The sequence below is a fragment of the Dermochelys coriacea genome, chromosome 1 (genome assembly GCF_009764565.3).
Source record: "Dermochelys coriacea isolate rDerCor1 chromosome 1, rDerCor1.pri.v4, whole genome shotgun sequence".
In the NCBI taxonomy this organism is placed as follows: Eukaryota; Metazoa; Chordata; order Testudines; family Dermochelyidae; genus Dermochelys; species Dermochelys coriacea.
Genome location: NC_050068.2, coordinates 251,318,908 through 251,338,669, shown reverse-complemented (window position 1 = coordinate 251,338,669; position 19,762 = coordinate 251,318,908). Strand labels below are relative to the sequence as shown.

The 19,762-nt window shown below is 40.2% G+C and overlaps 1 protein-coding gene and 1 long non-coding RNA gene across 5 annotated transcripts in view; one reads left to right on the top strand and one right to left on the bottom strand.

The window, feature by feature from the left end:
* The window catches only part of MYBPC1 (myosin binding protein C1), a 218,305-nt gene that overhangs the window by 76,164 nt on the left and 122,379 nt on the right, over positions 1–19,762 (bottom strand). For all 4 annotated transcript variants that reach the window (XM_043518991.1, XM_043518995.1, XM_043518998.1 and 1 more), the window contains 2 exons: positions 9,491–9,544; positions 8,650–8,691 (listed from right to left, as the gene is read on the bottom strand). In XM_043518991.1, the coding sequence (XP_043374926.1) occupies positions 8,650–8,691; positions 9,491–9,544 (96 nt within the window). The remainder of the gene's footprint in view (positions 1–8,649; positions 8,692–9,490; positions 9,545–19,762) is intronic.
* On the top strand, positions 1,444–17,799 carry LOC122461083. The gene is made up of 3 exons (XR_006282804.1): positions 1,444–1,453; positions 1,975–1,977; positions 17,654–17,799. It is a non-coding gene; the product is annotated as an uncharacterized LOC122461083 (long non-coding RNA).

Below are 19,762 nucleotides of genomic sequence, written 5' to 3'. Positions count from 1 at the left end.
GGAAGACACATTGAGGATGACTGGATGTGGCAGCTGTAGTATGTACATGATCCTGGAGGGGGGAACCGGTAAGAGTTTTTTCTGCATGAAATGCCGTCTGATAGAGCTGATGGAGGAAAAGATCCGAAGTTTGGAGACGCAGATGGAAAGTCTCGTTGAGTTTAGGAAGGGGTTTGAGCAGATGATGGAGCAAAGATATGAGGTATCTGAAGGGAAAAGCTCAGACTCGCAGATGGAAGCAGGGCTGGGGAATTTTGAGGGGAGACTGGGTGACGAAAGTGGTCAGTGGAAACATGTGACTAAAAGAACCAGGCAGAGGAAAAGACGGGCTAGTGAAGGAGAAATAGAGCTTAGGAATAGGTTTGCAGAGTTGGAAAATGAAGAAGGGGCTCAGCAGGTACTTGTTGAAGGTGGAAGGGTAAGGAAGAAGAGAAGAGAGGCTAGTCCTATAGGAAAAGGGGAAGAGTCAAGGGAGACTACACCAAATATGAGCCCCAGGAGGATACAGGTTGGGTTGAAGAGGATTATAAGGGAAAATAGGAATGGAAAGAACTTGCAGCCAGAGGGAACAGGGGAGAGACTGGAGAATAGCACCGTCACCAGGAAAAGGCAGTTCTATGTGATCGGGGACTCTTTATTGAGAAGAATAGACAGGCCTGTAACTAGAGCTGATCCAGAGAATAGAAGGGTGTGCTGTCTTCCAGGTGCAAAGATACGGGATGTAGACCTGAGGTTGAAATCGATCCTAAAGGGAGCGGGAAAGAATCCCCTAATTATCCTTCATGTGGGAACAAATGATACGGCTAGATTCTCGCTGGAAAGTATTAAGGGAGACTATGCTAGGCTGGGGAAGACGCTTAAGGAAATTGAGGCTCAGGTGATCTTTAGCGGGATCCTTCCTGTTCCTAGAGAAGGGCAACAAAGGTGTGACAAGATTATGACTGTCAACAGATGGCTTAGGCAGTGGTGCTATAAGGAGGGCTTTGGGATGTATGGCCACTGGGAGGCATTCACGGACAGAGGACAGTTCTCTCAGGATGGACTTCATCTGAGTAGGGAAGAAAATAGACTTCTAGGATCGAGGCTGGCACAACTGATAAAGAGAGCTTTAAACTAGGAATTAGGGGGAGATGGATGGGAGATGTCCAGGAAATCTCCACGCCAGATTTTAGCATTGAGAGGGAAGAAGACGAAGTAAGAAAGGATACAGCCGTGGGTAGGAGAATGTATATAAGGAGCGAGGGCGGTGTGGATACTAGTCTAATAGGTTATAGTGGCTGTAGAATGACTGTGCCTAATAGGGTACAAAATGTGAGCGAGGCCAAACAGCAAAAATTAAGATGTTTATACACCAGTGCGAGGAGCCTAGGTAACAAAATGGAGGAACTAGAGCTACTGGTGCAGGAAGTGAAACCAGATATTATAGGGATAACAGAAACATGGTGGAATAGTAGTCATGACTGGACTACAGGTATTGAAGGGTATGTGCTGTTTACGAAAGACAGAAACAAAGGTAAAGGAGGTGGAGTAGCATTGTATATCAACGATGAGGTAGAATGTAAAGAAATAAGATGCGTTGCAATGGATAAGACAGAGTCCGTCTGGGCAAAAATTACATTGGGGAAGAAAACTAGTAAAGCCTCTCCTACGATAGTGCTTGGGGTGTGCTATAGACCTCCGGGATCTAGTTTGGATATGGATAGAGCCCTTTTTAATGTCTTTAATAAAGTAAATACTAATGGAAACTGTGTGATCATGGGAGACTTCAACTTCCCAGATATAGACTGGAGGACCAGTGCTAGTAATAATAATAGGGCTCAGATTTTCCTAGATGCGATAGCTGATGGATTCCTTCATCAAGTAGTTGTTGAACCGACTAGAGGGGATGCCATTTTAGATTTAATTTTGGTGAGTAGCGAGGACCTCATAGAAGAAATGGTTGTAGGGGACAATCTTGGCTCAAGTGATCATGAGCTAGTTCAGTTCAAACTAAATGGAAGGATTAACAAAAATAAATCTGCAACTAGGGTTTTTGATTTCAAAAGGGCTGACTTTCAAAAATTAAGGAAATTAGTTAGGGAAGTGGATTGGACTGAAGAACTTATGGATCTAAAGGTAGAGGAGGCCAGAGATTACTTTAAATCAAAGCTGCAGAAGCTATCGGAAGCCTGTATCCCAAGAAAGGGGAAAAAATTCATAGGAAGGAGTTGTAGACCAAGCTGGATGAGCAAGCATCTTAGAGAGGCAATTAAGAAGAAGCAGAAAGCATACAGGGAGTGGAAGATGGGAGGGATCAGCAAGTAAAGCTACCTAATTGAGGTCAGAACACGTAGGGATAAAGTGAGACAGGCTAAAAGTCAAGTAGAGTTGGACCTTGCAAAGGGAATTAAAACCAATAGTAAAAGGTTCTATAGCCATATAAATAAGAAGAAAACTAAGAAAGAAGAAGTGGGGCCGCTAAACACTGAGGATGGAGTGGAGGTTAAAGATAATCTAGGCATGGTCCAATATCTAAACAAATACTTTGCCTCAGTCTTTAATAAGGCTAAAGAGGATTTTAGGGATAATGGTAGCATGACAAATGGGAATGAGGATATGGAGGTAGATATTACCATATCTGAGGTAGAAGCAAAACTGAAACAGCTTAATGGGACTAAATCGGGGGGCCCAGATAATCTTCATCCAAGAATATTAAAGGAATTGGCATCTGAAATTGCAAGCCCATTAGCAAGAATTTTTAATGAATCTGTAAACTCAGGAGTAGTACCGAATGATTGGAGAATTGCTAATATAGTTCCTACTTTTAAGAAAGGAAAAAAAAGTGATCCAGGTAACTACAGGCCAGTTAGTTTGACATCTGTAGTATGCAAGGTCCTGGAAAAAATCTTGAAGGAGAAATTAGTTAAGGACATTGAAGTCAATGGTAAATGGGACAAAATACAACATGGTTTTACAAAAGGTAGATCGTGCCAAACCAACCTAATCTCCTTTTTTGAAAAAGTAACAGATTTTTTAGATAAAGGAAATGCAGTGGATCTAATTTACCTAGATTTCAGTAAGGCATTTGATACTGTGCCACATGGGGAATTATTAGTTAAATTGGAGAAGATGGGGATCAATATGAACATCAGAAGATGGATAAGGAATTGGTTAAAGGGGAGACTGCAACGGGTCCTACTGAAAGGCGAACTGTCAGGTTGGAGGGAGGTTACCAGTGGAGTTCCTCAGGGATCGGTTTTGGGACCAATCTTATTTAATCTTTTTATTACTGACCTTGGCACAAAAAGTGGGAGTGTGCTAATAAAGTTTGCAGATGATACAAAGCTGGGAGGAATCGCCAATTCGGAGAAGGATCGGGATATTATACAGGAGGATCTGAATGACCTTGTAAACTGGAGTAATAGTAATAGGATGAAATTTAATAGTGAGAAGTGTAAGGTTATGCATTTAGGGATTAATAACAAGAATTTTAGTTATAAGTTGGGGACGCATCAATAAGAAGTAACGGAAGAGGAGAAGGACCTTGGAGTATTGGTTGATCATAGGATGACTATGAGCTGCCAATGTGATATGGCTGTGAAAAAAGCTAATGCGGTTTTGGGATGCATCAGGAGAGGCATTTCCAGTAGGGATAAGGAGGTTTTAGTACCATTATACAAGGCACTGATGAGACCTCACCTAGAATACTGTGTGCAGTTCTGGTCTCCCATGTTTAAAAAGGATGAATTCAAACTGGAGCAGGTACAGAGAAGGGCTACTAGGATGATCCGAGGAATGGAAAACCTGTCTTATGAAAGGAGACTTAAGGAGCTTGGCTTGTTTAGCCTAACTAAAAGAAGGTTGAGGGGAGATATGATTGCTCTCTATAAATATATCAGAGGGATAAATACAGGAGAGGGAGAGGAATTATTTCAGCTCAGCACCAATGTGGACACAAGAACAAATGGGTATAAACTGGCCACCAAGAAGTTTAGACTTGAAATCAGACGAAGGTTTTTAACCATCAGAGGAATGAAGTTTTGGAATAGCCTTCCAAAGGAAGCAGTGGGGGTAAAAGATCTATCTGGTTTTAAGATTCTACTTGATAAGTTTATGGAGGAGATGGTATGATGGGATAATGGGATTTTGGTAAGTAATTGATCTTTAAATATTCAGGGTAAATAGGACTAATCCCCTGAGATGGGATATTAGATGGATGGGATCTGAGTTATCCAGGAAAGAATTTTCTGTAGTATCTGGCTGGTGAATCTTGCCCATATGTTCAGGGTTTAGCTGATTGCCATATTTGGGGTCGGGAAGGAATTTTCCTCCAGGGCAGATTGGAGAGGCCATGGAGGTTTTTCGCCTTCCTCTGTAGCATGGGACATGGTTGACTTGAGGGAGGCGTCTCTGCTCCTTAAAGTCTTTAAGCCATGATTTAAGGACTTCAATAGCTCAGACATAGGTGAGGTTTTTAATAGGAGTTGGTGGGTGAGATTCTGTGGCCTACGCTGTGCAGGAGGTCGGACTAGATGATCAGAATGGTCCCTTCTGACCTTAGTATCTATGAATCTATGAAGAATAGGTATTGGAATTTGAGAAAGCTAAAGACCCATACACAGAGCAGGCCAAATTTTCCTCTCAGTCATACCCATGCAACCTCAGGTACTTTTGCTTAGGTTAATGGAGAGCTATATTTTACCCAGTCTGTGTTATGGAAGAAACTTTTTGACCTTAACATGATTTAATAAATAAATAATAATAATATGAACAGAACTATATTTAAAGTTGCTAGCTTTCACAAAAAGGGAGGGAGTAAAGCGAGATTAAATAGATGAGAACGTACATTCTTATACTAACACAATATATGAAAAGCATAAAGCATTTGGTCAATATATATATATATATATATATCATATACTGATTATCTGTAACACTTAGTGGGGATAAAATAAATTATAGATCTATTAATAAATTAGAGATTATGAGGGAGTTGAGGATATCCTTACAAATTCTAGGTATCCAAATTAATGTACATAAATTAACATATATTTACTATAAAGTCATAATGAAACTGGGCTAAATTCTCTTCTCACTTTGACCAGGATAAACCTAGAGTAACTCCAACTAAACTCACTGAGTCAATCTAGATTTACACTGGTATAACTGAAAGCACAATTTAGTCCTAACAATGACCAAGGTTTTCAAAACTCTGTACCTAAAATTAAGCTTATTAAATAGATTGTTTGGCTTTTCAAAGAGCTGAGAACTCAGCAGCTCCCATTAAACTGTACAGGAACTGTTGGCTGCTCAGTACCGTGAGTACCTAAGTGAAAGAACTGAAGTTTTAGTAGACAGATGAAAGGCTTAGTAAAACCTAAAGAAAATACAGGGATGAAACATACAGACATTTTAGTAGATGGTTGGATGGAACCTAGAGAAAGCACATCAGCGAAATACGCAGCAGTTTATTAGTAGACACCTGAATGGCTGGATGGTACCTAAAGAAAGGAATAAGCAAATTGTTTTTAGATTGAGAAAACCATGATAACAATACTTTGTATACAAGATGATGCTAAATTTAAAAAGAAAAAAAATGGAAAATGGGATCAGTATAAGATGACATGGCTATAAATTTGGTGGCACTTCTGCTGATTCACTTCTTTTTCTGCAAATAAAATGAATACTTAGTAGCTATATCTGAGTTCTGAATTTTCCAGTTACACAACTCTGATGTCTATGAAAGTGGCAAAATTACACAGGAGCAGGCAAATTTTCTTTTCACTGCCCTGAACTAATCATTTCCAGTGAAAAACCTAGGAAGAGAACAAAGAATTTTTCACATGCTGTGACCCATTTTCTCAATTCTACTAGGCCTACTAATAACATAATAGGTAGACAAATGCTTTACCATGGACAGACAGTAACTACTAACAAGTAACAGAATAGTAGAGCAGACACACAGCTGGGTATACTTCTTCTGCCTAACTGCTTGCTCTATGCCACAAAAATCTTCTGGAACTTGTGAAGAACATGGCCTAGGTTTTCTTGCTTGGCTGTAAAATTCATGTACAATCCTGACCTCTCAGCAGACAGACAACTTCCTGTGTACCCAGGTGGGTGGCTCATATGACCCATCATGGATATCTTAGAATTTGTTTGATCTGTCAAGCACCCATTCATTATGCTATCTAGATGTGAAATCCTTCATCATGCCACATAATTCAGAGAAGACCCAAAAACTGGCACCTGCAAAGTTATGGAAGCAGTTTTTAGCTCCATACTGAACTAAGTAGTACAAAAGCCAGTTGTTGGCTGGATCTCTCCTTGTTGGTAAACAACCCTTTAAAACATATTTTTTCTAATATAACATGACTTTCAGCAAATGGGGGAGAGAGGCGCCTTTTCTTCCGACATTCAGGAACTATGCTCATTATTATAAAGAATACCATATACAAAATTCTTCGTAATAGATGAGCATGAGAGTCTTAAAGACTCTCTTCCCTTATGCACAATGGAATCCTAGCCCTGGATTGGGGTTCACAGGAGCTGGGGTTCAGACTGCAATGTAAATAATAATATCAGCTAACTCATTCTGCATGCTCTGAGTCTTACTGACAATGACTTCTGTGCTGCTATCTAAAGGAACAGCTCCACTAGACCATAATGGATGAGAAGAGAATCTTTTCTACGTATCAGTACCACAATCCTTCTGACATTTCACTATTCAGTTTCTTATTGGAACTCTTACTTCAGCGGTCGTTGCCAGTTGAAATATGATTAAAAATGGAAATAACTCAACTTTTACTGTGTGTAGTAGAATCTCAAACAGTTTTTTAAAATTTAAAAACCATTCCAAGCACTAGAAGTAAATGGCTCAGTCCTATGAAAAACTCGTATCCTCCAGCAAATCTCTTTATTCTTTGCTAGTGTGAAGCTTCAAAAACCACAAAACAGATTGTATATAAAAAAAAAAGAACAATAGTGTTTGATGAGATACTTACCAAGGTGTCTTTTTAATTCAGCAAAATGTCGACTCGTAGAGTTAGAGGGGAAGATATTATAGATGTTCAATTCAGGAGCAAAGTGTTTTTCCCAGATCAAAATTCAAGCAGTCATAACAAACAACTGCTAGACTATTATAAGGCAAAAATCTTCACTTCTGTTTCTACCTATTTGGAGTGCAAAATGCTCTTGAATAGAACGGTTGCCAAGGACAGATTTAAGTCCTTCCCAAAATATTTTTGTGACAAAATAGAAGCACTATTGGAAGACAGTTAGCAGCATGCACTGACACTAAGTTCAGCATGTGTATTCTGCCAGTGAAGTTTGGTTCATTCATTCTCAATATCGGCATTCTGATTTTCTTGACACAAATGGCCATGCACTGCTCCATATCTTTTTCAAATTAATATGTAAACAAGTCTTAGATGCCACATCATATCTATTCTTTAAAAAAGGCAAGTCTATAAACTCCCAGCTAAGTGAGATCAAAGTCAGAGTAGATATTCAAGGCCTATTCCAAATAATGAAAAAATGCTGGATCAACTATAAAACAGGTCTTAGTCTGATTGAGATTCTTTTTTTTTATCAGAATCAGAAATCTCATACTTGAATCAGTAAACTAGTCAAAGTGAACTGATGAGCTGTTCTAATTCTACTCAGGTAGAGAGTACAGAATAATGCACAGTATGTGCCATATTTGATCTTTCTCTTCATACAAAAGGGTAGAATTTGACCCAATCCCACATTTAGGAAATGTGTGTTCCTAAATGGAAGAATTGCCAGTTGAGGTCCAGATTCTAATTTCAGCTAAGTAGCAGGAATAGCTATGTATCTTGAAAATGTAGCTGTTTGTTGGATGCATATATAATATGTGTATGTTTGTGTGTGTTCACAGCAGATGATTTTTCCAGTAAGGCAGTAACACAGAACATGTATTGAGGTTTACCATTGGGCTCTAAATGAAGAAAAATTAATGAACTGAGAAGATTCCTTTACAGAAGAACATGTGGAAGTTAGATGACTTGGTTGATCAGATGTCTGCTGAAAATGTAAAATACCAAGCTTCTGAGGTAGAATAGAAACAGCCTTGGATGATAAAATGAGATTGCCCACCTCATGCAAGAGCTACTGGTATTAGGATGACCAGACAGCAACTGTGAAAAATTGGGACAGGGAGTGTGTGTGTGTGTGTGGGAGGGGTAATAGGAGGCTATATAAGACAAATCCCCAAATATCTGGACTATCCCTATAAAATTGGGATGTTTGATCACCTAAGTGGTGTGCACTGATCTGAGTTTCGTTGAATTCTGTCAATGTTACCATTCATGCTCATTTGAAGATGGCTTTTTGCTCATGCAAATAATTTGAAATCTGATCCAGGAAGATGGACCCTTTTATCTAACTAATCATGGTTACTACACAGTATAGCTCAACAAAGGCTAGTGAGCTTCATACTTGTTTATGGAACTTTTGAAGGAAACACAAACAGCATAATTTCCTTCTGCTCAATGAGTCACGCAGAAAAAAAAATCCAGGAAACTTCAAACAACACTACTGTAATATAACGCAACAAAATTCTGGAAAAGCTCAAACAATCTAGCATCAGTACAATATTTATGGATGCTCTGCCTGCTTCCAGCTTTTGGGATATGACTGTCCACTCACCTTTAGCCTGTTCAGTTCCATCCTCTTTTGGTTTCTTTTGTTCTGTGTAGGAAGTACAAGTACATTTTTGAGAGAATCTTAAAGTAAAAAAGAAAAACTTACACAGCATTATAAAGAATATAACAAAGCTTTAGGTCATGTAAATATGTAAACCCCACTCCACCCCCGCAAAAGGCTATTTCTTAGAGTTATTGGTAATTGTATAATGTGTAGTTATAATTCACCACACCAAATGTTACATATTAGAATAATATACATGCATTTTGTGTTTGATATGTTGTCGGATTATGTACTATTGAAAAGGATTGTTGCGGCCTCCCTCACAGGAAGCAAAGTGACACCTTCTTTGAAAGCAACAATTGTTAGACCCTTGTTCTCTTGGGAACTGAAGCCCATTGTAGCCAATTGAAAAAGACTACAATTGATGTCAATGGGCTTTTGGATTAGACTTTGATCCTGTCATATTCTGATAGTACCTAAATGCCTCAGATCTCCTGGGCTGCAGTCAATTTGTTTTTAGGTCTGTGTACAGTACAGACAGATTGTGCTGGAGATATGGTCTGACATCTCTTCCTGGTGAGGGCTTAAGATCAAATAGCCTAAAAGAATCAGTATGGCTATCTGCTTTCATTACTGTTGGCAATGAGGTGCTATTGTAGATCATAGCAGGAATAGATAGGGTCACTTCTGAGTGACTCATCTTTTCTGCCTGTTCAGCAGCTGTTTATTTACAGTCAGACAATAAAAATAGACACCACAGTATTGTAGCACAGTCCAGACTCATGCAATTCTGTTCATGCTACAGACCAAATCAGGTAACGAAGGCAATTCCTTTACTAACCTGCAGGGGGCGTGGTTCCTGCAGGTGGCAAATTTTCTGTTTTAGTTTCATTTTCTGAAAATAAAGAAAGGAAAAAGATGAATTTGAAGTAAAAAAACCCCTTATTTTTCATACATTTAATTGTACAATTGTTGAAACCAGAAACATTCAGGGTTAGTTAAGGCTTCAAACCAAACCTCAAAAATCAGCTTATATTTTGATACATACAGCAAAACATCTTTCCTATTCCCTGTGTCATTCATAATTTCTCTATATTGTGTCTTCATAATGACACCAGTTATTCTAGAGAGATTTATATTTAAATGGTTTTTATTTTGTACAAAAAAAGGACAGAAATTATAACAGGGCCCATTTGCTACTACACAGAATCTCATTAGCAGTTTTATACACTTTTTCTACAACTAATACCACCAGTAGCCTTAAGATTATAAGAATGATCATGCTGGGTCAAACCAATGGTCCATCTAGCGCTGTATCCTGTCTTGTGACAATGGCCAATGTCAGGTGCTTCAGACCAAATGAACAGAACAGGCAATCAAGGAGTGATCCATTGTCTGTCATCCACTTCCAGCTTCTGGCAGTCAGAGGCTAGGAACACTCAGAGCATGGGGTTACATTCCTGACCATTTTAGGAAAAAGCCATTGATGGACCTATCCTCCATGAACTTACCTAATTCTTATAGTTTTGGCCTTCAGAACATTCCCTGGCACAGAGTTCCACAGATTGACTGTGTGTTATGTGAAATACTTCCCTTTGTTTTACACCTGCTGCCTATTAATTTCATTGGGTGACCCCTGGCTCTTATGCTATGCGAAGGAGTAAATAACATTTCTTTATTCACTTTCTCTACACCATTCATAATTTTAATAGACCTCTATCATATCCTCCCATAAGTTGTCTCTTTTCCAAGCTGGAAACTCCTAGTCTTTTTAATCTCTCCTTATACAGAAGCTGTTCCATACCCCTCATCATTTTTGTTGTCCTTCTCTGTACCTTTCCAATTCTGATATATCTTTTTTAAGATGTGGTGACCAGAACTGCACCCAGTAATCAAGGTGTGGGCATACCATAGTGGCATTATGAAACTTTCTGTCTTATTATTAAGGCTGTGAGTCTTTCACGGAAGCCATGGAACTCACGGATTCTGTGACTTTCTGGGACCTCCGTGACTTCTGCAGCAGCTGGTGCGGCTGACCCCAGGGCTGCCCAAGAAGCTGGGGTGGCCTTGGGGTCAGCAGTACTCCCGGAGCAGCAGCAGCACCCCAGGCTGTCCCCGCCTGGAGTGGGGATGGTGGGGCCCCGGGCTTCCCTCTCCCCAGTACCTAAGATTTAGTTGGGGTATTTATTTTTAGTAAAAGTCATAGACAAGTCACTGGCCATGATTTTTTGGTTATTGCCCGTGACCTGTCTGTGACTTTTACCAAAAATACTCATGACTAAATCATAGCATTACTGATTAACTATCCCTTTCCTAATGGTACCTAACAGTCTGTTTGCTTTTTTGACTGCCGTTGCACATAGAGTGGATATTTGCAAAGAACTAGCCACAATGACTTCAAGATCTCTTTCTTGAGTGGTAACAGCTAATTTAGATCCCATCATTTTGTATATAAGGCTAGGATTATGTTTTCCAACGTGCATTACTTTGCATTTATCAGCATTGAATTTCATCTGCCATTTTTTTGCTCAGTCATCTAGTTTAGTGAGATCCCTTTGTAACTCTTCACAGTCTGCTTTGGACTTAACTATCTGCCACCTCACTGTTTACCCCTTTTTCCAGATCATTTATGAATACGTCGAATGGCATTGGTCCCACTACAGATCCCTGGGGGATACCACTATTTACCTCTCTTCATTCTGAAAACTGACCATTTATTCCTATTCTTTGTTTCCTGTCTTTTAACCAGCTACTGATCCATGAGAGGACTTTCCCTCTTATCCCATGACAGCTTACTTTGCTTAAGAACCTTTGGTGAGGGACCTCTTCAAAGGCTTTCTGAAAGACCAGATATACTATATCCACTGGATCACCCTTGTCCACATGCTTGTTAACCTTTTCAAAGAATTCTGGTAGATTGGTGAGGCATGATTTCCCTTTACAAAAACCATGTTGACTCTTCCTCCACAAATCATGTTAATCTATGTGACTGATAATTCTGTTCCTTACTAGCCTTAAATATATAGATTTGACCTACTGCTTTTTAAAATTCTGGATCAAAGTACACTAGTTTTTGTGGTTCGACTTCCTATCTGCATAACTGAGCATGGTAAATAAATGGCTATCACATGCTATACTAATATTTATAACCCATTTTTTTTCAAACTAGATTTTAAGTGCTTTGGGACAGGGATCATATCTACTTGTGTGTTTGTATAAAACCTTGTCCAGTGGGACCCTGACTGAGGAATTCGGGCAGTACTGCAATAGAAGGGCCTTATTCAGGAAAGCAAGCCATTTCAGAACAGCAATTAAGCATGCCCCCTAGATGTCCCATTGAAGTAAAAATGCATTCTGAGGTTTGGTGCGAGTTCTTCAAGTCAATGGGACTTAAGCACACATAGTCCTGAATATGAATGCTTTCCTGAATCAGGGCCTAAACCACCTTCATCATGATGCTTTTGTCAGGTGCTTTTCCCCCTTTTTTTATAAAGCAAAGATATCTCATGTTCCAGCAAAATTTCCTTCAACTGGAGGAATACTGAGTATGAGCTTTGATAGTGAGCTGTGATCAGTATGCTAGCTGGTAATACACAAATACCTGAAGCACTTTAAACTGACTTAGTGGAGGAACACTCCTGGCAGCACTAGTGCCACTGTTAGTGTTATTGTTTTAGGGTGAAATTCTTCTCTCAGAGCCATGTAGTGGATCTTGATTCTGATATGCCATTCTCCCAACATGATCAGATTTTCCATTAGTGTTTGTGGAAGTTCTGTACAAGTAGAAAGCACAAAATATCAGAATAAAGATCCACCATCTGGATCTTAGGGGAGAAATTTCCCCTTATTCCTTTCCTGCATTGCCTAAAATAATTTTATCTTAAAGTATCCCTGTCACATATGCTGAAACACACCTATTTTCCAACACCTGTCTGTGCCATGTGCCCACTCTTTTACACTATTGGATGTAATGTAAGACTGGTAAATAGGCTTGACAGAATTTGACATTTTAAAAAATAATTTTGACAGATAATATAGATGTTAATTTTAAAGCATTTTTTAAATTTATCAATTTAAACTTTCACAGTTGTGGGAAATTAAGGGAGGGGGTCAGACAACAGCAGAGGTCAGACAATTATTTAATGACAGTAGATGTTGAGATTCAAAAAGTTAAAGCTTTATGACTATTAAAAGACAAATTATACAAACATCACATACAAAATATACAAAGGAAATATCCTTAAATCAAATGCTAATAAGCTCCCAGGCATCTATTTTTTTTTTAACTTTGAGTGTCTCTACGTTTCTATTATCAATGGAAATATTTTTTGTTCGTTTGTGTGTAAAAATACAAATCTAATCCTTCTATGCCTACCTATAAAATACCTCATGTTGAGCACACAGGTGATGTTATCCTGGTTCTTTTTCATAGTGTATCTCCCACTACAACTCTTTCGGGTTAAAAACTGAAAGATCATTTCTAAATTTTCTCCATGTTATTTAATGTTAAACCTACAGAATAAATTTTGCCCTTACCATATTTATGACATAGCATCAAATTTTATAACTCAATTAAGACCTATTTTTGGGATCATATATTGTCCAACCTGAACATATTATGATGAAAGAACTTCAGGTTTGGGGTACTTTTTATTTGTTCCCTTGTCATTAGAAAACCTTTAAAGATCTTATTATTAAAGCTGAATACGATAACTTGTTTCCAAACTATAATGGTATTAAGGATTGTACACTGGATCAAAAAGCAAAAATATTTATTGTACCTATTGTATCAAATTCTAGTTTGAATCTTTTAAACAAGAGTAAATTTAAAAGGTTGAACTCTTCTAACTGTAATAGTAGACACTGAATTCAATGGATATTGACCCGTCATGTGACAGGGTATTAACCTATTAACCTTTGGAACCATGACCCAGGTGGTATCCAGGAAATAAAGTTTCAGTTTCTGACACATAGGAATGCTAGTAAGACTACTCCCCTGCCCTTAGGTATAAATATAACTAGATTCATACTTACCATTCTTAATAAATTCATTTAATGTTTAAAAGAGAAAAATACTTTTAGTACACAGAAGATTTGGGATGTTTCAGGAACTTTCAGTCACAGAAGTGATTTGAAGTCAGATATTAAGCTACACACTATAGTGAATCAGTGTAATGAATACATACATATATTATGGCCACTAGTTATAGGGACAGAGTCCAGGACCAGAAGCTCCCAAGTCACAGACCTCTACCATTTAAGATGTCAGTAAATATGCAGTATGATTACGATGATGCATGGGTTCGTATCAATCTTTTTATCTGGACTTGGTTCTCACTACTTGGCTTTGCTTTGAGTTTTGGCTTTAAAAATATCCCTCAGCTGAAAGCAAAGCTTCCAAATTTTCCTGTATTTGGGTTCAAAACCACACAGTGTCGGATGGTTTTTACCTAAAGCTGTAAACTTGACTGGGTCAGGGTTTCTCAAAATATTTTCATAATGTGGATCACATCTTAATAGAGAAATTATCTCCTGGAACATCTCCCTTCCCATTCATGCAGATTCTCTCCCCTATCATTGATAATCAAATAACATCTTGGTGACAATTACAATCACAGCAATTCCTTACCCAGAAAAGTAGCATTAGGAAATTATTTAATGTATGTTTAACAGTTTAAAATATGATTTAGCAACTGGAAACAAGGAAGAGTGCCAGCTGTATGTGACCAGTCAGCTCTCCATGGGTCTTTACCAAGAACCAAACACTGATAAGCTATGGACCACAATTTGTATGTCTAGGCTAATCTTTCTAAACTCAGTCCAGGCCCAGCTGAGTTCTGGGGTTTGCGTTTTGGATTTTGTTTGGAAAGTTCTGAATGGCTCTACCAATTAGGTGCAACTCACAGTGGACTGTATTGGTTAACTGGTTTTTACTCCCATTGTCTCACTTCTTGAATGTTAATGTAAAATACTTCATATTTGTGCTATTACTAATTGTTAGAAAAATAATTTTTTTAACCATGGTCTCTTTCAGTACAAACCCTGGAATGTCTCAGGTCCTTGTTAGTGCAGAAATGTTACTGTGTCATCAGAAAAGGCCTGATGCAGAAGGCTATTACACTGAAAAATAAGTTGCAAAATCCACCAGAGAAAGTTTATATGCATTATCTAACTATGGTTGAATTTTACATAAGAACGGCCAGACTGGTTCAGACTAAAGATCCATCTAGCCCAGAATCCTGTCTTCTGACAGTGGCTAATGCCAGGTGCCCCAGAGGGAATGAACAGAACAGGAAATCATCAAGTGATCCATTCCCTGTCCCCCATTCGCAGCTTCTGGCAAAAATTTCCCCCTACCCCTTAAAAAAGGCTCTTGTCTGAAGTACAGCTCTTGTCTCCTGTATAACTGTCACTCAAGGCTAATGGGCCAATGGCCTATATTCATATGGGAAACAGTTTTGATTAGTATTAATGGTTTCTTAAATGCCAGCAGTCTGCCCGATGCTGTGCAGATCCCAGAAGCAGACATGGTCCCTGCCTCAAGAAGCTTACATTATAAATAAGACAGTCAGTCCAAACAAAATCTCCTACATTCAAATATATAAGAGATGCTGGTTGATGCCTGAATTGCTATTCAGTCAGTGTTTTGGGTTTTTTTTTCCTTAAATACTTGTTCAAGGCTCCAAAGGTTGTTGCTGAGAGAAGTTCACAGAACTGTTCACAGAAGAAGTGAGCTTGGAGGAGGGATTAAATATATAGAGAGAGGAAGGAAAAGGGAGAAAGGAAGCTCCAGGCATAAGTGGTGGCAAAGAAAGTACGATTTTAAGAAAATATTTTGGCGATATGTGACAACTTGGGAACCTATCTGTATCAATTCTGGTGATATTATGAAGTTATGAAATGTTACTATGAAAACTGCTGTATCATGAACGACTCTCTGTATATATTTTTATAAAGCTGCAAGCTCCATTTTGAATGTATGGCCGTACAGTCTCTATTGTTGTTTTGCTTCCATATTGGGCTAAAATTCCAAAGACTGGTGGCAAAAGAGTAACAAAAATGAGTTGTTGATAAGTGCTCTTCCATTAAAAGGTAGGAGCTCTAAACAACAGATTGGCTCCCAGGCAGGAGAACTCATTTAGCAGGGGAGAGGTCGCCTTGGCAACGAAGTCACGTGGCAGAGGTTTCTGGTCACCTAGGGGAGGCCAAGTGGGATGTCACCTGACAAAGGGGGTGAAAAGTTACAAAAAGGGAGGAGCTGATCTATCTGTGGTCTTTGCTCATTTTGTCTCCAGCTCAAAAGGAGAAAGAAGCATCCCAGCATGGAGGGGCCTGCATGAGGCAGGGAGCCCTGCCTCCCTACCTAAACCCATATGGCCCTCCAAGGACTCCCATGGGAAGGGTGAGCTCGTAAAAGGAATTGCAGTTAGAATGTTGGTTATGTTTTATATCTTCTGTACTCTCTTGTGCTTTATAGGATTAAGTAAATGAGCAAATGTGTTAGACTTCTATGCAAAGTGTCTCTATGTGGTATCTGCTTCACAATTACCACATGCCTCCTGAGAGAGTTCAACCATTAATGAGAAGACTCAGTGTCTTTCGGTGGGATTTTGGGATAGGGCGTGTTTAAGTACAGAGGAGTCTGAAGGGTCAGCACTGTTCTCAGGAGAGGTAGGCAACTGGACTGAGGGTTCCAATTGTCAGGATGGGGTGCTAATCAAAGTGTCTGTGTCTCCTGCATGGGCCTAGGGACCCCAAGATTGGAGCAGTGATGAACTCTGTTCAGGCTATAGAAGCTTAAAACCCTCTGCGGGTCCAGGGACCTAAAGGCTTGGATTCCCCTCACAGCAGTCTGGTGGGTGGCCTGAAATGGGCATCTACCTGGATCTGTGACTCCATGTGTGGCCCCATTAATGATCATACTTGATTGACAGCTTCATTCCTGAGGCCAGCCAGGAAAAAAAACAGGAGGACTCAGTAGCTTCCACTTCTCGTTCCCAGCCGATCTCAGAAACAGACTTGTTAGCTAGGAAAGAGCCCAGCAAATTCAGCCAACAGCTACCATTGTATTCTTTTCTCCATGTTCACTAGAGTCCCCAAATGCCATTCTTAAGAGCCCGATTGACTTATACATCACTCTAGGCAGGTGTTGTCAGAGACTTTAGTGTGGAGAAAGTGTTGGTACCAAAATGCCCAATGAGGCATTCCACAGCTACTGGAGAGAAGAAATTTTCCATTGAATCATCATGAACCTCCTGGGCTGCAGAGCACAGAAGACTGGTGAAACTTCAGCCGAGCAGGAGTGAAGAAAGCTAATTCCAGCTGGATGGCTATGCAAAGATTTTAGTAGAAAAATACCTAATCGTAAATAAAATAATTGAAAGATCTGTCCTGTAACTACTTAATATAAGGCCAATAAATTCCAATGGAGTTGTACGATGGCTACAATAGATTTGACAGTCTGTCTCCTGCTAGGGCAGCTAAAATGAATTTTGCCTTGTTGGAGTATATGGGGCAAAACTAATGCATTGAAACTGAGAATTGAATCCCCTTTTCTGAAGCTATTTCAGCAAAGCAATTCTTATGCATCTGTAGCAGCACAGTACATGGTTGATGCGTTTCATTTGTTAATTTTGTGCTCCATATAGAGCCTAATTTATCAGATGTGAAACACCAAGAGAAGTTGGTCCAATAAAAGATATTACCTCACCAAACTTGTCTCTCTAATGAAACTTCTAAGACAGCTGATTGTAAATAACTATACAGAAAGAAATGGAATTAACCTAGCATTGGCTTACATAAGGCTACAAGGAAAGGATAGTATGTCAAGTGCAATTAGCAAATACAGTGAAAGCACAACTGTCACTTAGGCCTGGTCTACAGTACGCGGTTATTTTGGAATTAGCAGAGTTACTTCTAAAACTGATTCTGTCCACCCAACCAAACCAGTTTTTTTTTATTTAAAGGGCTCTTTAATCCGAATTCTGTACTTCTCCTCAGCAAGAAATCGAGATCGCAGTTCTGGGTTACAGGCCCTGTGGATGCAGTTTGACATCATTGGCCTCCGGGAGCTATCCCAGAATGCTCCCTTGTGACCACTCTGGACAACACTCTCAACTCCGATGCACTAGCCAGGTAGGCAGTAAAAGCCCTGGGAACTTTTGAATTTCCTGTTTGGTCACCCTCAGCACAGGTAACCATCAGCACAGTCCACCATCAAAGGCGACCATGCAGAGTCCACCATCACATGAGACCACGCAGTCCCGGATTTGCAGATGAGCTCCAGCATGGTCTGAACGGAAGGTACTGGATCTCATCGCATGTTGGGGAAACAAATCTGTTATGGCAGAACTACGTTCCAAAAAAAGAAACACAAATACATACGCTAAAGTCTCCAGGACCATGATGGAAAGAGGCTACTCCAGGGACACAGAGCAGTGTTGTACAAAAATCAAGGAGCTCAGGCAAGCGTATCAAAAAGCCAGTGAGGCGAACGGTCACAGCCCCATACATGCCGCTTCTACCGTGAGCTGCATGCATTATGGGGGGTGACGTCACCACTAACCCGCCACTGTCCGTGGACACCTGCAAGGGGGGAGTAGCACTGTCATAAATATAAAGGGAAGGGTAAACACCTTTAAATCCCTCCTGGCCAGAGGAAAAACCCTTTCACCTGTAAAGGGTTAAGAAGCTAAGATAACCTCGCTGGCACCTGACCCAATTGACCAATGAGGAGACAAGATACTTTCAAAGCTGGGGGGGGGGGAACAGAGGGTCCTTTCTGTCTGTGTGATGCTTGATGCGACGACAGCGCACAGGCGACAAGTGGGGAATCCGTTTCCCCCCCAGCCAGGAACTATTCTTAACGCTGGAGCCAATAGCCTCCCCCCACTCCCAAGGCGGGCTCCCGGACCATGACCCTGGAGAAAGCACTTCTCGTGAGTGAGAGCTTGATCAGAGTCATGCGGCGGGGGGTGGGGGGAAAACCCAGCTGCGCTGGGCTGTTCATGTTTAGTTTAAAGGGCTCATCCTTGGTCAAAGCCCCATCAGAGCCACACGGTGGGTGGGGAGGGGTGTTGTGTGAAGCGATCATCCCAGAGAGCCCACAGGCCCTCCTTTTATATGGCAAACCCACCAGGCATTGCTTGCTATGGGAAAGGGGGCCCGGCAGTTTGAAAGCATTGAAATGAATGCGGAAGAAGCAGAACCCTGCATGCCCCTAGGGCTTACCATAGCTGCCTGCAAGCTGAATGCTGTTGCCAGGCCGCATGTGATGGCTTACTCACACCAAAGTGATAGGCATTTCAGTATAAGGTATTTGTGACAAGATTATGACTATCAACAGATGGCTTAGGCAGTGGTGCTATAAGGAGGGCTTTGGGATGTATGGCCACTGGGAGGCATTCATGGACAGAGGACAGTTCTCTCAGGATGGACTTCATCTGAGTAGGGAAGGAAATAGACTTCTAGGATGGAGGCTGGCACAACTGATTAAGAGAGCTTTAAACTAGGAATTTGGGAGAGATGGTTGGGAGATGTCCAGGTAATCTCCATGCCGGATTTTAGCATTGATAGGGAAGACGATGAAGTAAGAAAGGATACAGCCGTGGGTAGGAGAATGTATATAAGGAGCAAGGGCAGTGTGGATACCAGTCTAATAGGTTATACTGGCTATAGAATGACTGTGCCTAATAGGGTACAGAATGTGAGCGAGGCCAAACAGCAAAAATTAAGACGTTTGTACACCAATGCGAGGAGCCTAGGTAACAAAATGGAGGAACTAAAGCTACTGGTGCAGGAAGTAAAACCAGATATTATAGGGATAACAGAAACATGGTGGAATAGTAGTCATGACTGGACTACAGGTATTGAAGGGTATGTGCTGTTTACGAAAGACAGAAATAAAGGTAAAAGGTGGTGGAGTAGCATTGTATATCAATGAGGAGGTAGAATGTAAAGAAATAAGAAGCGATGGAATGGATAAGACAGAGTCCGTCTGGGTAAAAATTATATTGGGGAAGAAAACTACGAGAGCCTCCCCTGGGATAGTGCTTCGGGTGTGTATAGACCGCTGGGATCTAATTTGGATATGGATAGAGCCCTCTGTAATGTT